Here is a 19840-nt window from a genome sequence, read left to right as displayed (position 1 = left end):
ACTGGAAATGGAACCTCTAAAGAAACACCTGACTACGGCATTGTTTCATTTGCTGGTTCGTGTAGTCTTTCTGATATTATCTTCCATTATCTTGGTTTTGCATTTATTCGCCGGACGTTTACAACGTGTATAGTGAGGTTCTTGGAGACCGATCACTAGTTCCTGAGCAAAGAAACTACAGTTGCATAAGTATTCATCGTCTACACACCAAGTAACTTGAAGACCATCAAATTGCATCTCATTTATTCATAATTTACAAAAAAAAAAGATTGTGCATTTGGAACTCACGTGGCTGACAAGTCTGAAAGGGATAAAGAGAGGAGCAGGAGGGGGAAAAAGATGCAATGTGATCAAGACCTATGTTTCTTTTAGTGTTCGTGGCCTATATGTTGTATCGAACTCATACAGTTCAGAGCCCAAAGATCTACAGATCGATACCCTAGATACGGCTTATGTCACGGCCGAATATCATCGTGGTCAGCCAGTTGATAGCCACATAGAGCCTATTTCTCCAGCTGACAACACGAGTCAGGTATGCTGAGCGCCAGATGAACCAGCTTGCAAATCCTGCGATGGATATGCCCTTCGAGTCCTGCGAATAGGAAAAAAAAACGCTCAGTTCGAGTCTAGTGAACTGCAAAGATTCACAAAGAACGGAGGAGCAGCCAACCTTGCTTTGCCTCAGGTCCACCAGAGCTTTGTACCTTCCAACGGTTGCCATACTCCCTAGATGCTTATACACAAACTTTGGACCTAGATCGGCTTCGACCTGGGAATTTGCGTGCCCTCCTCCAGCCTTCATCACACGGTTGAGCAGGCGAGCAAGGTACAAGCCTTGCCGCTCGGCAACCTGTTCAGGAGTACAAGTGGGGAACAAAATCATAGAATGCATGACTGATATGCAGCAGCGCAAAGAGATAGTCTTATGTCATGCCCAACACCCCAAGTGTCTGTAATTTGGTGGGAAGTATAAGCATCTCTTTGCGCTGCTGCATATCCCCATTTTTTTTTCTGAGATAGTAACTTGACAAAATGCTTTCATACTCTTGAACTGCGTCAAGATAGTTCATGAAATTACCTGCGCTAAGGCTGGGAGAACTTCCTTGCCGGTGCTTTCAAGGAAACCACAGCAATCACCAACAGCGAATACATCTGGGACAGAAGGAACACGTAACCACTCATCTACACCGATCCTGCAAACAGTACATAACCTATTAACAATCCTAGGATTTACACATGACACATGAGCCAACAGGCGACAGATCACTCCCCCCCCCCCGCGGGTCCAATCAATAAACTATGTAAATTAATTATAAGGTCCTACCAATCAATTATACCTTCCTCCGTGTGACTTAGGAAATGGCAATGACTTGACGAATGATGAAGCACCAACTCCAGTAGACCATACCAGCAAACCATAAGGAACCTCCTCTCCATTGTCCAGGATTAATTTGTCAGGTTGTACATCCTTCACGATTCCTCGTACAAGCCTAACACCTGACTGGTCGATGACCATGCAAGGGCAGGTTATATTCATATTCCAAATGACATGGGAGAGAATGATACACAGCTATTACAAGTACCAACTATGTACATCATGTTCCCGAAAAAAAAACTATGTATATCATGGGGCGATCTGAATGCCTTATTTGAAAATCTACTGGTCCCCAAGTCTTGGTTGATGATGGCTAAAGATACCGAACAAAGATTACTGACCTTAACTAGTTGGTTTATAGCATACTGCCTCAGGCGAACATCGAAGGATGACAATATCTCATTTGCCTGAAATGAAAGCAGAATACCAGTTGCTAAGCCCCAAATTCACAAGAGTAGGGATCAAATCAGAAAATCAACAACAAAAACCTCAATCAGGGTCACATGGACATAATCTTTCACATGTGAGTAACGTTCTTTCACATCTCTGATGATGAAATCACTAAGTTCCCCGCTAAATTCAACCCCTGTTGGACCACCTCCAACAACAACACAGTGCAATAGTCTGCGCTTCTCGCCCTCTGATATGCCTGTTTAACAAAATAGCATTGATCCATAAGCGATAATCAAATGGGTATTAAATGTTTCTGCACACAAGGTATATTCTGAGAATGAAGCATATGAGACATAAAAAAATGATTTGCCCAAAATGCATTGAACAAAAAGTACAGTAATGAAGCATATGAGAGATGACATAGAATTATCCAAAATTCATTGAACAAAAAGTACACGCAACTGTATCCACTTGACTTAAGTAAAAAAAAAACATTATACAGAGACAGCAACACGCGGAAGTAATAATTGACGACTTTGTGCCAGAGGGTAATTAGATACATATTGAGCTGCTACCATACCAGGTACATCAGACAGCATCAGATTCAGAAGGAGCTTCCTGCGGATCTCTTGAGCATCATGAACTTCCCGAAGAAAGGTTGCATGTTCAGTAACACCACGTATACCGAAAGTCGATGCCTCAGCTCCACATCCAAAGACCAACTTGTCATACGAAACCTTGAATTTCCACGGCTTCAAGGTATCTTTCTCACCTTCAGTGACTGTCTCGCAATCAATCTGAAGCCAGAGGAGTTTGAATAAATCGATGGAAAAACTGTGGGAAGAAAATGAGAAACACTCATGTTGTTCCTCCAAAATTGATGCAATATGCCAAATCCTTCTTAAGTAAATGTCTACCGCTCAAAATTGTGAAGAGCCATTCCCTCTTATAGTGATAGAGATGCTGAGGAGTGTTAGGCACAAAGCCAACAGGAACTGTCTAAGTTGCAGAGTGAGTCTTCTATTAGACAGACTCTTAACAAGCAAAGGTAAGTAATGCCAATGCATGAACTAGCTAAAATGATATAGAAGTCTCAGGTGTATAACGCGATTTTTTTCTAAAAAAGTAGAAGGCCTGAATTGTGATGAACTAAAATGAACAAGTTTGCCTTCCCCTCTAGCTGATTTCCCCGTGTTTATGTGAACAGTTTTTGGCCCAAGGGAAATGAAGTTCTAAAGCTAGTACAGTTAGAAAAATATCCACAATTGTCTCAAAAGAAAAATATCCACAAAGTCATAAATGAGTGGGAGCTGGTGATAACTTTTCTGTCTTTCTCATTCCATTAGCACCGCCACATAGAGCTATAGGCTAATAGACATGCAGCGCCTGCTGAATGGGAGTAAAGCGCAGATTCCTCTTCCTTTTCCCCACCCAATATCCAAAAAGATCGGACGTGGTTATGGACATGAGAAAAGGTCAAGCACAGCTGCGCATAGAGCATCATCCCCTTCCACGAATCTCGGGGACACACATTCCACATCTGTAAAAGCGACCTCCGTTTGACTGACAGGATCAACGCGCGCGGCGCCTCTCACCAACCGAACCAACCGAGGAACCGGGCTCACCGTGTGCGCGTCGGGGTCGACGGCGGTGCAGCGGGCGAGGAGGAAGTAGGAGCCGGGGGAGGTGGAGACGGCGGGCTGGATGCGCGCGAGCGGCTCGGCGACGGAGCGGAACTCGAGCGTGCCGACGCAGGTGGAGGCGAGCAGCGGCGTGAAGACCATGTGGTTGCGCGGGGAGACGCAGACGACGTCGTAGCCGGTGGTGTCGAGGTCCTTCATGAGGCGCGACCCCGCCCACCCCGTCCCGAGCACCACCACCCGCGGCTTCTCCCCCTTGGCCGTCGGCCCCAGCCCCGCGAGCCCCCTCCGCAGCACCGCAGCATCCCCCGCGTCGGACGCCGCTGCAGCCGCGGCGGTCGAGAGCGGCGAGAGCGGGCCGCGGCCGTAGAACGCGGGCGCGCAGCCGCGGCGCGAGACGCGGGAGAGCGAGCGGAGCAGGGAGGACGCGGCCATGGCGAGACGACTCACGAGATGCGAACGCTACGGGGAGCGAGTGCGAGGAGTGAGGCGAGTTAACGGGGGGCCGTTGGGCCCGCGGGCCCGGGCTTCCGCGCCGCTCGATCCGCAGCCGGGTGACGTCGGATCGCGTCTGGACGGCCCGGGCCCATCCTCGGTGTCTCCGTCCCGTCTGCGGCAGGAAAAAACCCGATAAATGGAAGGATGAAAAATCTGTGTTCTCTAGCGCTTCTCCAGGAAAAGCCACGTGTCGCGAACCCCATCCGGTGCCGTGCTCCGCCGCTCGGCCGCCACACGACCCCTGCCCCGCCAGCGCGGCCCTCCCTGGACCTGGTTCACCAACGCCGTGGACACACGCCCGAGCCACCGGGCCCAGCGGCGCGCGCGGACCATACGCCCGTGCCACCGCTCCGGCCTCTCCCTGTCAACAACTGCTCTCCCCCCCTCGTTTCTCTCTCATCCCACGGTCTCCTCCTCCTCTCCCCGCCGCTCATCCCACCCCTCCCGAATTCGCCTCCGCCTCGCCGGCCGCGACCATGGCCGCCTCTGCCTCCACGTCCCTCTTCGGGCCCTGCGCCCTCACCGCCAGGCTCGGGGCGGGGCGCCCGTCCGGCGGGCCGCGCCGGCGCGTCGACGCGCGCGGCCGCGGCCGCCTCTCGGTGGTGGCCGTGCAGACGGGCCCGCAGAAGCCGTCGCCGCCGCCCTCGCCGTCGTCCCCGGCGGCGGACGAGGCCGAGGCGCTGCAGAACCTGCTCAAGCGGGAGTACAAGTACGGCTTCGTCTCCGACTTCGAGTCCTTCTCCATCCCCAAGGGCCTCTCCGAGGCCACCGTTCGACGCATCTCGGAGCTCAAGGCGGAGCCGGCCTGGATGCTCGACTTCCGCCTCGCCGCCTACCGCCGCTTCCTCACCATGGCGGAGCCCACCTGGAGCGACAACGTCTACTCGCCGGTCGACCTCCAGTCCCTCTGCTTCTACTCCGCGCCCAAGACCAAGCCCAAGCTCAACAGCCTCGACGAGGTCGACCCCGAGCTGCTCAAGACCTTCGACCGCCTCGGGATCCCTCTCGGCGAGCAGAAGCGCCTCTCCAACGTCGCCGTCGACGCCGTCATCGACTCCACCTCCATCGCCACCACCCACCGGGAGGCGCTCATGGCCAAGGGCGTCATATTTTGCTCCATCTCTGAGGCCATCCGCGAGTACCCGGACCTCATCAAGCGCTACATCGGGAGCATCGTGCCGCCTGGCGACAATTACTATGCCGCGCTCAATTCAGCCGTGTTCAGTGACGGATCCTTCTGCTACGTGCCCAAGGACACGGTCTGCCCCATGGAGATATCTACCTACTTCAGAATCAACGACAAGGAGACCGGGCAATTTGAGAGAACTCTGATTGTGGCTGATGAGAGGAGCACGGTTAGCTATTTGGAAGGTTGTACTGCTCCAGCATATGACTCCAACCAGCTCCATGCTGCGGTGGTGGAGCTTGTGTGCGAAGAGGGGGCTGAGATTAAGTACTCCACCGTGCAGAATTGGTATGCTGGTGATGAGGAGGGCAAAGGGGGCATTTACAATTTTGTGACCAAGAGGGGGCGGTGCAAGGGGCGTGGCTCGAAAATCTCATGGACACAGGTTGAGACAGGGTCAGCAATCACCTGGAAGTACCCAAGTGTGGAGCTTGTTGGGGATGACACTGTTGGAGAGTTCTACTCGGTAGCACTGACCAAGGATTACCAGCAGGCCGATACAGGGACAAAGATGATCCATAAGGGGAAGAATTCACGCAGCCGGATTATATCCAAAGGTATCTCAGCAGGAAAGTCAAGGAATTGCTACCGTGGGCTGGTCCAGATGAATTCAGGTGCAGAGAATGCGTATAATTCTTCGCAGTGTGATTCATTGCTGATTGGGGACAACGCTGCTGCTAACACCTATCCCACCATTCAGGTACTTTCCGCTTCTTAATTACATGTTTATTTATCTTAGTTTGGCGTGCAAGGTTCAGTTGCTGTCACGCTCTGTCTCTGTGCCTGATTTGTGGTTAGTTACTGTTAAGTGGTGAAACACGCATAGAATTGGGACCTTGGTTGCACATGTAGTAGATAAGATTTCATGCTCTGTCTCTGTGCCTAATTTGCGGTTGGTGAAGCACGCATAGACTTTGGACCTCAGTTGCACATGTAGTAGATAAGATTTGAGGCAAAACTTTGCTGACATGATGTTGGAATGAAGGAGCTTTGGTAATCTGTTTTTTTTGAGGATACCATTTGTTATGGGGCCGTTGCGCAGTGGCCGTGTGGCAACCAGCAACAGCAAGAACATGGACTTAGCCTATGTGTGCGATAGCAGCGTCATGTTTGCACATCCTTTAATGCATAGGATATGGCATGCTTATAGATAGTCTTGAGAGAAGTATTCATGCTGTATAACTCTGTGAAGTCCAATTAAATTAGGAAAATAGAGTTATGGTTCTGTGAAGAGTTTGAGTTGTGCTCCAGCTTGTGGTTGCGTCAGTCACCTATATAAAGGGCAGTTGTGTAACTCTTCAACCAAGCAACAGATAATTGAACATTCAGTTAGAATTCATAATTTATTGAATTGCTCATGTAGATATAGTTCAATATCTGATATATAAAGGGCCTTTTCTCTGTCCTAGGTTAGTTTGGCATGCAAGGTTCGATTGCTGGCATAGGGCAGGCTCTGTGTCTGTGACTAATTTGTGGTTAGTAGCTAACAAGTGTCGAAGTACATATAGAGTTGGGAGTGGGGACCTCTGTGGTACATATGGTATATACGATTTGAGGCAAAACTATGTGCTGACATGATATCAGAATTAAGGAGCTTTGGTAATTTGGTTGTTTGAGGGTACCATTTGTTATGTGGGGTGGTTTCCGCAGCGGCCATGTGACAAGCCGGCAGCAGCAACATGGACTAGGAAGACAGTAAGAGAAGTATTCATGTTGGATTTGGATTAGATGGGTCTTTAGACTAGGAAGAGTCCAATTAACTTCGATAGAGTCATGGGTCTGTGAAGAGTTTGAGTTGTGCTCCGACTTGTGCGCAAGTTAGTCTCCTATAGTCAAGCAATGAATCATCGATCATTCAAGTAGAACTTTTAATTTATCAAATTCTTCATACAATAGTTCAATATCTGCTATATGAAGGGCCTTTTCTCGTAACCATGAGAGGGATTATGCCCTGCAAGGGCTAGTTGAGGGCACGTGTTGCCGCTGGTCTTCAAACCCTTCCCAGGCTGAACCATAACAATTCCTAGCGTAAAATTAAATTTCTCTCCATTTAAGTTTTAGACATGCAAGATAAATGTGAATGCTATTCTGCCTAATTCTGAATTAAACTCCCACATGCACTGGAACTCAGAAGGTATCAGTATCTTGATATAGCATTGATCTGTGCAACCTTATAAACACTCCTGTCATTTGCATACGAAAAGCACACTCAGAAGTTGTCATGATAATGATGGAAGAAAATAATAGGGTAGAACTTGCATTGACTTAGAGAGAGAGAAACTTTGCAACTCATTGATGGGAGTTTTATGGTTAGACTGATAAGGCATATGAGCCATATAATCATTAATCAAGATAAGTTTAATAGGCATTATGGGAAGTTCAGTGCTGAATTTCATAATGTTCTCCTTCACACCTAACTTTTTTTTAGGTATATACAGATATACTAGTGCACTTTCAGAATCTTACATATACATCCATGCTAAATAGACTTCTATAGCTGGCTGAATTACTCAATTAGGTCTACCGGTTAATCTTGATGCTTCGTCTGATGTCCCTATAATCTCAAGGGGCACGTGCGCATTGTCATGCCTATTCTTGTTCTAACTAATGCAATCACTTGCATAAGCCGCATGAATATCTGGGCCAACAACTCCTATGTCTCCATGCCTAAGCTGCATGTGTATCTCATACTGCACTTGCATAAGTGTGCGTCTAGTACTATATTTACATGACCTCCACATGTTAACAACAATTCTTTATGACAAGTGGTTCTACCAAGGGTTTGTTTACCTTCATTTCAATAATAGTTCATCAAAAAAAAATTCTCATTTATAGTATGATTTTGACCCAACTTTCATGGCAACAGGTGGGTTGCACTAGTGGCCGTGTTGAGCATGAGGCAAGCACATCCAAAATTGGAGAGGACCAGCTATTCTACTTTCAGCAAAGAGGGATAGATCATGAAAAGGCCGTTGCAGCCATGATAGGTGGGTTCTGTAGGGCTGTCTTTGAACACCTTCCTTACGAGTTTGCCCAGGAGGTGGATGCACTTATGAACCTGAAGCTGGAGGGATCAGTTGGCTAAGTTCTTGGTTCAACAAGTCTGCGAAATATCACCCGATATCTGAAAGATATCTGAAATACCATACGATGGTTATCTAAGGAAGCCCATGTGACCATGTGTACAGCAGCAGTATGAGACTGAGAAGAACAAGTTACATGATAAAAGGACGTTTCGTGGCTTGTATAATCGTCCACGACAACGAAGAGAACCACGGTGCTTCTCTTTTGTTGTCCATTTTTGTTTCTGGTTCGTCTGCTGTGTAAACGAGCTCATGTTCGGATGCCAATGCAAGAAATAGAAACTGTCGTCTTCATGTATTTCACAGTGGATCATGTATCAATGTATGTATGGGCAAACTTGATTCTGCCATATTTTGATGGGAACAACCTCTTCTGGGGTGCTGAACACATGATGTATTCCAGCTTCATTTTGTTCATCGCCACGCAAATGAGGCCGCTCATAGAACTGGCAAGGCCACCATCTTGCAAAAGTTGGGGCCATTACAAGCATGTCAAAAAATATACCATGTTCAACAAATGGTGTTCGAGTAGAGACCAGAAGGGTCTGTTTGAAAGCATGTTGTTTTCCGACATCCGTTGAATGACCCCATTTTTTCCCACCAGTTTATATGAACAATTCAAGACATCATGACAAGTTATTTGGATTTTGAAAAGTTTTGCATTTTCTGGAGTTTTCTTGGTCAAAAAAGATAGATAATTGGTTAGATGTGTCGCAACGTGCAAACTTTATTGGAAGTCATTCAAACCTGACATGAACGCCTCATATGTCCATGTTAGGCTCCTGCAAGAAGTTGGGGTCACTTATTCATATATCAAAATAAACCATCAGTTGAGGTGCTTCCATGAGCATGTAGTTTTTTCTAATTTGAATGTTAATTGCAATTTCTGTCATTATCAATCAACATGAACAAATTGTGTGTGAAAATTTTACAAGGTTGAACACTTTTTTTTGAAATTGTTAACAAATTCTGAATACTTGATGAAAATTTTGTACACAAATAGAAAACTACGTACATTTGAAATCTATGACCTTTTATTAAAACGCAAACATTTCTTAAATTTGTGAACACAAACTTTGAAAAGCGTGATCATTTTTTGAATTTCTAGAAAACTTTTTAAAATTGCAAAGAATATTTGAAAATAAGAACATTTTTTCAAATGTTTGATCATATTTTAAAAAGAGTAATAAAGTATTAAAAGGAGAAAAATAAATTACCAAGAAAAATAAAAACAAAAATATAGAAAAGAAATGCTTAAGCCCTGGTCCAACTAGGCGACGCTCCTGTGGGGCGCCTGCTGGGAGTAAACCTTATTTGACATTTATTGCGTCAAACAGTCGTTGTTTCTCACAAACCCGACTGATACGAGTGAACATGGGCCAACCCATTTAAATTTTTTGTTGCCTCTACGCATGATGGGTTTGGGAACCTTCTAGATGGTTCCAGGTCGTTTTTTACCGGTTTGGATACCTTCTAGAAGGTTCATGAATCCATTTTTTGTCTTTTTCTTATTTCTTTTTCTTTTTCAAAATTAAAAAGTTCAATGTATTTATTTGTTCATATTTTCCAAAAAGATTCGAATATTTCAAATAATGGTCACGTTTTCAACAAAGTTAAGAGTTTCAAAATTGTTTGCGTTTTGAGAAAATTTGTTTAGAGTTTAGAGTTTCAAAATTTGTTCAAAATTGTTTAGAGTTTCAAAATTTGTTCCAGTTTTTGAGAAAATTGTTTGCATTTGTTTCATGTTTAAAAGAGTCACATTCAAAATTCCAAACAATGTTCAAATTGTTACGTTCAAATTTGTTTCGCAATAAAAAAAAGTCATATTCAAAATTTCTAAAAAGGTTTAAACTTGTCGCTGTTCATACTACCTCCGTCTGGGATTTGAAGGCCAGCTAGCCGAAGCGGCAGTACCAAAAAATCCACAATGGTTAATTTATAGCGTTGGGTAGAGCTGTAATCCTGGGAGGCAGTTAATGCCGATGGCTCAAGACACGATTGCCTGCGTGCATTGGCTCATTTTTTTTTCCGAATGGATACATTGGCTGGTCCTCTAATATAGGACGTCGGTTATATTACTTAGTTAATTAATCCAGCCATCGCTCCTGCATGCCGGCTCGTTGCAACGCCTCAGAGAGAAAGTCTCGTGTTTCTGGAGCAGCCTTCAAATAACGTATGCGCACTCATCCTTCGCTGCCCTTGAAATCCTGGATGGTGTTAACATTCTTTAGGACTTGCTGCAAATTAGATAACTTGTTTGGCCTATTGGTCCGCCCGTTTCGGTGAGAGCAGGAGGTCTTGTGTTCAATTCCCACTACATACTGATTATTTTTCGATTTTTCACTATTACTGTTTCACAGAGAGAGTTGCTGGGCCGGCTCAGTTGACCTCCCAGGTACGCCTGGCTGTATACGGAATTGTATTTTGCAAAAAAACTACCCTTTCTCAAAAAATAAATATGTAAAAGGACCATCCTATCCTTTATTATGAAGAGGTATCGAAAGATCTCATCCATTGATGTGTTTAGGGGGTTGTACCGAAGCAGACTTGTTCCAGCTTCATTTTGTTCATCGCCAGGCAAATGAGGCCGCTCATAGAACTGGCAAGGTTTAAACATTGAAATCTTTTTTTTGCTCCTGCATTGATGATTCTGTAATAAACTATGATGTAATCCCTGCTTTTACTGATTCGCATTTTGCAACCGGGTATGACTTCGCCAACTGAATAAACTGCCACAGGGCAGCATCCTGTACGAGACGAAGACGCCACAGGTCCATGAATTACAGTGGCCTGGACAGGAAGTGTACATCTGATGTCGTTGATCCATGTGTTATTTGAGAGTGCCTCGGCCACAGATCTAGTCTTGTATCATTTGAAAATGATTGGCGGGTTCTTCAGATCAAGCAGCAGAACACTGTAGTTGTGACAAATAATCCTTTTATTCGATATAAATCCTGCTGTGTGCGCACAAATAAATTAACTACACCAATTGCCAGACCATATGCGCCACAACTATATACACACCACTGTCGGCTCCCATAACCCGGACCGTGAAGGAATGAGATCGATCATCATCAGACGGCGTTCTTAATGGCGGAGCTGTAGCCGTCCTGGTCGTCGTAGAACTTGGACCACAGCATCACCCCTCCGTACTTGCTGGAGCCCTTGAGCGCCGGGAGCACCTGCGACTCCAGGCTCCCCGCCGGTATGAACCCGCTCCCTGCGGCCGCCGGCGCCGCCGGCAGCCCGAGGAAGATGTACTTGGCGTGGACCCCCGACGTCCACTGCTTCCACGAGTCCATGAGGTTGGCCGTGTCCCCCTGCACGTACTGGCACGGCGGGTTGTTGTAGAACTGCACCCACACGTAGTCGAAGAGGCCGGTCTGGAGCGCCTTGCCGACCCACTGGTCCGGGAACGGGCACTGCGGCGCCGCCGACAGGTACACCTCCTTGCTGCCCCCCTTGCCGCCGTAGGCCTTGAGGTGCGCCGCCAGGGCGCCGTAGTAGTCTGGGTTCCCTCCCTCGATGTCGAAGTCGACGCCGTCGAGTACGGCGGCGCCGAGCGGCCGCTTGGGTGAGCTCCCGCCGAGGAAGCTGTCCCAGATGTACTTGGCCAGGTCGGCCGCGTCCTGCTCGGAGTTGAGCGTGTACCCGCCGGCGCCCCCGCCGATGGAGAGCATGACCTTGACGCCCTTGGACTGGCAGAGGTTGATGTCGGCGGTGAGGTTGGTGCAGGCGTTGGAGTAGGGGTCGCAGTGGCCCGCCAGGTTGAGCTGCGGGGTCTCCTGGGCCGACCCGAAGCTGCAGAGGAAGGCGATGTTGACGAAGGCGTAGTTGCCGGTGCTGCAGGTCTCGGCCAGGGTGCCCTCGTTGCCGTTCTGGCCCCAGTAGATGGCGATGCTGCCGCCGTGGCTCCGTGGCGCCGAGGAGAAGAGGAAGATGGCGGCCAAGAGGCAGGACATGGAGAAGGAGCTGCTGGCTTTAGCCGGAATGGCCATTGTTGGCAGCTACAGTGCTCTTTCGTTCACAAATCACAAGGCAGAGGGGCTTGCTTCTTGCTTTGGATATGGGATGCTGCTGCTACCTGCGTGCTTTATACTCCGGTTATCCGGTCTCGTTAGGAATTTGGGCGTGCCCTCGAGGTAACGCTGGAGCCATATCTTTGTTTGTTTAAGATCCTGACCATTCTCAACACGTAGCGCGGCCCCGATCTTGTTTTTTGGAGTTGCATGCGTCTCCATCTGCTACGGCACGTTGCTAATTTTAGGTTTTTAACTGCATGTTTGAGATACTCGTTCAAACACTGTAATGATGTGTTCATATCTCAGTCCACTCGATCTGTTATGTTACGGGCTTACGGCACAACCCAAATCATTTTTTTTTTTGAACTTTCCCTTTTTTAATTAAAAAAAGAAGTTTAAATACTACAACAATGTTTGCCTGACTTCAATGAGGGAGGGGTGATGACGGCGGCACGCCTTCGGCTCGCTCTAGTGTTTGTAGTCGTCGCTAGGTTGGCTACTGACTTAGATGTAAATTTTACTTCTAACGTTCTTTGTACTACCTTGACAGTTGATTAATAGATTGGAAGTTTCTCTCAGAAAAAACCATACCAGTCGCTTGACTTTTCAATTTGGGTCAGTTGATTTTGGATTGACGGGAGAAACAGCCGGAGGGGAGGAAGAAGCTCACTGGAGGGGAGGAAGAAGCTGGCCAGAGGGGGTGGTGGGGTGTGTGTGTGGGGGGGAGGGGGGAGGGGCAGCATGTGGTGGTGCAAATTTTCCGGAGAAAAGACTAGTCATCGCCGGGGCTAGGGGGATGGCCGGGGGCGGCGCCAACATGACGGTAGGAGGAGGTTGCAGGAAGAGTAGGGCGGCGAGGCTGCGCGGGAGTGTCGCCGGCCGCTGGTGGTGGTGGCGGGTGGTCCGTGTGGCGGTCCGGGAAAGGAGGCGAGCTAGAGGAAAAAGAAGGGTCGCGTGATGTTGGATGTGCATTTGACGTTAATTCGAAATTCGGTCGACTTACCTGTAGCCACGCCCAACATATTTATAGTCTTTTTTTGCCAAAAAATTATAGTCCAACACTCAGTCCTCACATGCGGTTTAAATGTGGGTCAAAAGTTGATCGTTGTTTTTCATTTACTGCATATGTCTGAGTTTCCAATGTGAACCTTGTACCGACAGACACGACAAAACTGTCAACCCTCCGTCAACCGCCGTGATCAGGGGCATGTGTCCCCATGTTTGCCGAGTGCCCGGCTCTTTATAGTGTTTTCTAGTATGCACTTGGCAAAGCCAAGGCTTTCGTGACTGCTGGCTTTGTGCCGAGTCTTTTCCGCTGCACTCGGTTTTAGGAGGGCCTTTGTTGAGTGCCCGACAGAATGCAGACACTTAACAAAGTGCAAGACACTCGGTAAACTCGTCAATTTGGATAGTGCCTTCTTATGATTTTTATTCATTACAACAACAATGCATTATTATCTCCATATATAGAGAGAGAAGCTATTCTATTCTGTGTATGGATCCATCGTCCATGGTTGCTTTGAGATCCATGCTACATTTTTGCTGTTTTCACAATTTGTCTTGTTTCAAAGAGTTACATTGGTTTTTTTTTCCAGTTTCAAAGTATATCTTAATGTTTCATTGTGTATAACCCTGTATCAGCAAACCCGATCAAAACAAATGCATTCTTTTCTTATTGGTGCACAATGAAACATGATGATACATGTTGAAACAAGATAAAACCAGATGAAACATTTTAAAACTAGGTAAATTTTGACAACCTAAAAGTTAGTACGGATCTCATAGCAATCACGAATGATGGATCCATGAACAGGATATCCCGTGCATGACAGATAAACCACTCTATATTTCTCCCCTGTGCAATTTTGTTCCAGGAGTATCAACACTACATGAATCAGCTTATTTGCCGTCCACCATGGCTGACGGCAAAGGCACCAAAAGCGGACGGCAAAAACTCTTTGCCGTCCGCCACCGACGGCAAACATGCCCGGCAAAGAGAGTGATGGTAAACAGGTTCTTTGCCGTCTGCTTCTTCAAAGCGGACGACAAATGCCCTTTGCCATCGGTGGCAGACGACAAAGAGTTTGGACGGCAAAAAAGAGACGTTAGCCACGTTAGGTGGCTAACAGGAGGATTTGTCGTCTGCCACCGACAGCAAACGTGCTTCGACACATCACCCAGTCAAACCGACATTTGTCGCTCGGTCAAAGTACGTCGTCTGCCACCACCCGACGCCCCGTCCCATCGACGGCCACCTCGCCTTCCACCCCGTCCTGTCGTTGCGACCCGTCCCGAGGTGCCGACATTAATGAGCAGTAATGCCGGCCGCCGGCCCAGCCGCCCACCTCCCGTCGCCCGGATGACTATAAGACCCCACCCCGGCGCCCACACCGCCACACCCGACCTCACACCCGATCACACCGCCGATGAGAAAACTAGCGCAGCACCGGCGATATTGTACCATTGCGGGAGCAGCAGTGCCGACGGCGACGGCGATGCCCCGAGCGCCTGGTCGTCCAGCCTCGGCAATTTGGAGACGATGGAGCTGTGCCGGTACGGCCTCCTCGTGTCGTCGGGCTGCCGTCTTCCCTAGTAGTGGCATGTCAGCGCGGACGGCTATCTGCCGCTCGGCCCTGGCGCGACGGCGGAGGAGCTCCGGACCCACATCGGCGGCCACCACAACATCGTCGGCCGCCACAACTTCTGGAGAGCCAAGGTCTTCGACGACGTTATCGCCGCCTTCCGGGTGGCCGAGGCCGGCGTCACCCCCGACCCCACTGGCGCGAGCGTATGCCTTTGCGCCCCGGCACTAGCGCATGGCCCGGCCTGGCGGGAGCGTCGTCGTGGATCTGTCCATTGTCGGTGTCAAAACCGGCAGATCTCGGGTAGGGGGCCCAAACTGTGCGTCTAAGGATCAATGTAATAGGAGACCAAGGGACACAATGTTTACCCAGGTTCGGGTCCTCTTAAAGAAGGTAAAATCATACTCCTGCTCAATTATATTCGAAAAGTATGGAGGTTACAAGAGTTGATCTACCTCGAGATCGTGGCGGCTAAACCCTAGATGTCTAGCCTATGAATATTGCGATGATAATAATGAGGATAGCCTCTACGGACTAACCCCTCCAGTTTATATACACACCGGAGGGGCCTAGGGTTTGTACAAGGTCGGTTCATCATGGAAGGAAACAATACACCCGGACTCTAATCTTGCCGTTCACGTATGGAGAAGTCTCACCCGGACACATTGGATAGTCTTCAGCTAGATCTTGTACGACCCATCCAACTCGGTCCATACTCCTAGGCCGGACACCTGAGGACCCCTGAATCCAAGACTCCCTCAGTAGCCCCCGAACTTGTCGTCAATGACGATGTAGTATGCAGATATAAGTCTTCGGCTTTGCAAGGCGGGTTCTCCACCATACTTCGGATTGACGATAGTCGGACATCGGCTTTTGTGTCCAGTCTTTATGATTCCTCCCTATGGTCGCCTCGATTTCCGCGTGTCCGAGCGAATGTGAATGGTCCATTACCTTTTTACATTTTAACCCTTTAATAGGCACGGGCGGCATTTATATAACAAGGTTAGATCCCCGAACGCCATCCCACATCGCCCAAAGAGCAACAGAGCAAACCACGGAAAACTTAAACCATGGCTAGCGCCCCTGGCTCCTCCTCGCATCCTCATGGACCTCAAGAGGGGGATTGGCAAAGTTGTTATGTCTCCCATCTCCAGCTCAATTGTCTCCAGACGCAAGGATATCTTCCCCCGCGGATCTAGTCTCCGTACGGGCAGGATTAGCTTCTACAGGCGATGGTGCATTGGCAGAGAATTTCCCCAACCCCAGGCAAGGGGAGAGGGTGTGCTTCATCTCGTTCCTTCTGAGGGGCGTAGGATTCTCGATCCACCCCTTCCTCAGGGGTCTATTGGAATATTACGGGATCCAGCTGCACAACCTCACACCAGGTTCCATTCTGCATATTTCTGGTTTTGTCGCCCTCTGTGAATTATTCTTAGGCTGCGAGGCTCATTTTGAACTATGGAAAAAGTTCTTTTGCCTCGTCCCCCGCCACCACGGTGGTGGGCCTATATTTGAAGTGGGCGGCGCCGAAGTATGGCGCATAGCCGGATCCAGATACCCAGTCGGGACTTGATACATCTCCAATGTATCTATAATTTTTTATGTATTCATGCCATGTTTATAATAATTCTACATGATTTTGGTATGATTTGATTAGAACTAACCCAGACTGACGCTGTTTTCAGCAGAAGTACTATGGTGTTGTTTTTGTGTAGAAATAAAAGTTCTCGGAATGCGCTGAAAATCCACGGAGATTTTTTCTGGAAAATATAAAAATTACTGGAACAAAGAGTTACCGGAGGGGAGGCCCGTGGACCCCACGAGGGTGGAGGGTGCGTCCACCCACCTGGGGCGCGCCCCTGTGCCTCATGGACTTCCTGTGGGGCCTCCTGACTTGTTCTCGACACCAACCTCTCCTATAAATCCCCAAACCTCCAGAAAATAACCTAGATCGGGAGTTCCGCCGCCGCAAGCCTCTGTAGCCACCAAAAACCTCTCCGGAGCCCGTTCCGGCACCCTGCCGGAGGGGGGAATTATCACCGGTGGCCATCTTCATCATCCCGGCGCTCTCCATGACGAGGAGGGAGTAGTTCACCCTCGGGGCTGAGGGTATGTACTAGTAGCTATGTGTTTGATCTCTCTCTCTCTCTCTCTCTCTCTCTCTCTCTCTCTCTCTGTCTGTCTCTCGTGTTCTTGATATGGCACGATCTTGATGTATCGCGAGCTTTGCTATTATAGTTGGATCATATGATGTTTCTCCCCCTCTACTCTCTTGTAATGGATTGAGTTTTCCCTTTGAAGTTATCTTATCCGATTGAGTCTTTAAGGATTTTAGAACACTTGATGTATGTCTTGCATGTGCTTATCTGTGGTGACAATGGGATATTCACGTGACCTACTTGATGTATATTTTGGTGATCAACTTGCGGGTTCAGTGACCTTGTGAACTTATGCATAGGGGTTGGCACACGTTTTCGTCTTGATTCTCCGTTAGAAACTTTGGGGCACTCTTTGAAGTTCTTTGTGTTAGTTGAATAAATGAATCTGAGATTGTGTGATGCATATCGTATAATCATACCCGCGGATACATGAGGTGACATTGGAGTATCTAGGTGACATTAGGGTTTCGGTTGATTTGTGTCTTAAGGTGTTATTTTACTACGAACTCTAGGGTTGTTTGTGACACTTATAGGAATAGCCCAATGGATTGATCGGAAAGAATAATTTTGAGGTGGTTTCATACCCTACAATAATCTCTTCGTTTGTTCTCCGCTATTAGTGACTTTGGAGTGACTCTTTATTGCATGTTGAGGGATTGTTATATGATCCAATCATGTTATTATTGTTGAGAGAACTTGCACTAGTGAAAGTATGAACCCTAGGCCTTGTTTCGAAGCATTGCAATACCGTTTGTGCTCACTTTTGTTACTTGCTACCTTTCTGTCTTTATATTTTCAGATTACAAATACCTATATCTACCATCCATATTGCACTTGTATCACCATCGCTTCGCCGAACTAGTGCACCTATACAATTTACCATTGTATTGGGTGTGTTGGGGACACAAGAGACTCTTTGTTATTTGGTTGCAGGGTTGTTTGAGAGAGACCATCTTCATCCTATGCCGATTGATAAACCTTAGGTCATCCACTTGAGGGAAATTTGCTACTGTCCTACAAACCTCTGTACTTGGAGGCCCAACAACGTCTACAAGAAGAAGGTTGTGTAGTAGACATCAAGCTCTTTTCTGGCGTCGTTGCCGGGGAGGTGAGTGCTTGAAGTTATATCTTTAGATCTTGCAATTGAATCTTTTTGTTTCTTATTTTATCACTAGTTTAGTCTATAAAAGAAAACTACAAAAAAAACTGTTATTGAGGGTGCCTCGTATGCTTCATATTTTTAATATGTTTCGTGAAAATGATGGAAAAAAAATTTGTGCCAAAGTGTTAGAAGAAGAATGCACTAAAATGTTTGGCACTAAATCTTTGAATGATGAGCATGATTGCAATGTTGTTAGTATGAACTCTTTGAATATCCATAGTACTAATGATGATTGTACTAGTCATGATAAAAATATCTCTTATAAGCATGTCAACTTTTGTGGAGTGTGTAGAGTTTGCAAGTACACACCAAATAGGGAAGATATATTTTCCAAGAGGCATAAGTATTTAGAAACTAAATGGTTGCAAGAAAGGCTAGATGTTTGTGCTGAAAATTTAAATTTTCTTAGGCATCCTTGTGAACTTTGCAATGAACATGATCACTTAAATATCCAATGCAAATTGTTTCATGATCGTATCATGTCCAAAAATTGTGATGACTTGATTTCCCTTGCGCATCATAATGAACTTAGTTTGCTTATGGGTTATGAAGAAATGAAACGTATAACTAAGGATATTCCAGAATTTTCCCTTGAGCAAGTTCTTGATTTTGATCTAGAGGAAATTTATATGTATTGTGCAGTGAATTGCACTGAAAATCCTTATATTTCCAATTACATAAAGACAAGGAAACAAATAGAAGATGAAGAGAATACTAATGAAAGGGAATAGATTTACCAATATCCTCCTATTATTTATTATGATGAATGAGGTAACGAGGAGGAGCTTTCTATTCAACCAATCTCATTAATAAGGAGCTCCAAAAAAAGGACTAAACCCACACATAATATGGAGAAGAAAAAGAAAAGACGGAGAAGCAAAGGTAAAAAGGTATCCCTTCCAAATGATGTTGCTCCTATTACTCATTGTGATGATGATATTAATGCCACTCATGATCAGACCATTGGCCCTTTCGACTTGGCCATTTTTTTGAGGGTGGTATACAGATGCATAGTCGGGTTTAGTGCCCAACTTAACGCACCAGGTTTTCACCCCATCAGCTGTAAAATTGGAGACATTATCAGTGATGATACTGTGCGGGACACCCTAACAGTGGACTACACCAGATATAAAGTCAATCATTGGCCCTGCCTCAGCTGTTTTTACTGGTTTGGCCTCTATCCATTTAGTGAATTTATCTACCATTACCAACAAGTATTTCTTTTTGTGGCTTCCCCCTTTAAGGGGACCTACCATATCAAGCCCCTAGACCGCAAAAGGCCAAGTAATGGGGATTTTTTTTAATGCAGTGGGAGGCATGTGACTTTGATAGGCGAAAAGCTGACAGCCTACACAACATTGGACAAGGGCTTGAGCGTTTGCTCGAGCCGTGGGCCAAAAAGACATGTCCTGAACGCGTTGCCTATGAGGGCTCGAGCTGCGGCTTGATGACCGCCCAAGCCATCATGTATTTCTACCAAGAGTTGTCTTCCCTCCTCTTCGTAGATACACCTTTGGAGGACTCTGGTAGTGCTCTTTTTGTACAGTTCACCCTCATGCACTTTGAAGGCTTTAGAGCGCCGAACTATGCATCGAGCTTCATTTTGATCGTCGGGAAGCTCCTGCCTATTAAGGTAGGCCAGGAATGGTTCAGTCCAGGGAGCGATAAGGGCCATGATATCATGAGAAGAGAGTGTTATCTCGATACCGGGACCCCCGACGGTGTCTGCATTATGTTCGG

At 47.1% G+C, this 19840-nt stretch overlaps 3 protein-coding genes across 3 annotated transcripts; 1 reads left to right on the top strand and 2 right to left on the bottom strand.

Moving 5' to 3' along the window:
- Positions 1-212: 212 nt before the first annotated feature.
- Positions 213-3978, bottom strand: LOC123071289 (internal alternative NAD(P)H-ubiquinone oxidoreductase A1, mitochondrial). The gene is made up of 8 exons (XM_044494816.1): positions 3394-3978; positions 2349-2565; positions 1864-2024; positions 1717-1782; positions 1338-1501; positions 1079-1193; positions 671-850; positions 213-592 (listed from the first exon to the last, which is right to left on the bottom strand). Exons 1-8 carry the CDS (start codon positions 3841-3843, stop codon positions 440-442), a joined length of 1506 nt encoding a protein of 501 aa, XP_044350751.1. The 5' UTR covers positions 3844-3978; the 3' UTR covers positions 213-439.
- Positions 3979-4297: 319 nt separating this feature from the next.
- Positions 4298-8563, top strand: LOC123071288 (UPF0051 protein slr0074). Its single transcript, XM_044494815.1, has 2 exons — positions 4298-5792; positions 7959-8563. Exons 1-2 carry the CDS (start codon positions 4383-4385, stop codon positions 8175-8177), a joined length of 1629 nt encoding a protein of 542 aa, XP_044350750.1. The 5' UTR covers positions 4298-4382; the 3' UTR covers positions 8178-8563.
- A 2532-nt stretch (positions 8564-11095) lies between these two features.
- On the bottom strand, positions 11096-12234 carry LOC123065873 (acidic endochitinase-like). The gene has a single exon (XM_044489075.1). The coding sequence runs from the start codon at positions 12171-12173 to the stop codon at positions 11250-11252; it is 924 nt and encodes a 307-aa protein (XP_044345010.1). The 5' UTR covers positions 12174-12234; the 3' UTR covers positions 11096-11249.
- Positions 12235-19840: the final 7606 nt, after the last annotated feature.

The sequence above is a fragment of the Triticum aestivum genome, chromosome 3B (assembly GCF_018294505.1).
Source record: "Triticum aestivum cultivar Chinese Spring chromosome 3B, IWGSC CS RefSeq v2.1, whole genome shotgun sequence".
NCBI classification, from domain to species: domain Eukaryota; kingdom Viridiplantae; phylum Streptophyta; class Magnoliopsida; order Poales; family Poaceae; genus Triticum; species Triticum aestivum.
Note: the sequence above shows the minus strand (reverse complement) of the source record. Positions and strands in the feature narration are given on the sequence as shown.

Excerpts from the sequence above, each read along its gene's own strand:
- LOC123071289 (XM_044494816.1), bottom strand. The coding sequence starts at position 3,843 with ATGGCCGCGTCCTCCCTGCTCCGCTCGCTCTCCCGCGTCTCGCGCCGC. Across the intron at positions 2,025-2,348 it reads GATGCTGTCTGATGTACCTG|GCATATCAGAGGGCGAGAAG; the intron begins GTATGGTAGCAG and ends TTTGTTAAACAG. Across the intron at positions 1,783-1,863 it reads TCCATGTGACCCTGATTGAG|GCAAATGAGATATTGTCATC; the intron begins GTTTTTGTTGTT and ends CTTTCATTTCAG.
- LOC123071288 (XM_044494815.1), top strand. The coding sequence starts at position 4,383 with ATGGCCGCCTCTGCCTCCACGTCCCTCTTCGGGCCCTGCGCCCTCACC. Across the intron at positions 5,793-7,958 it reads ACACCTATCCCACCATTCAG|GTGGGTTGCACTAGTGGCCG; the intron begins GTACTTTCCGCT and ends TCATGGCAACAG.
- LOC123065873 (XM_044489075.1), bottom strand. The coding sequence starts at position 12,173 with ATGGCCATTCCGGCTAAAGCCAGCAGCTCCTTCTCCATGTCCTGCCTC.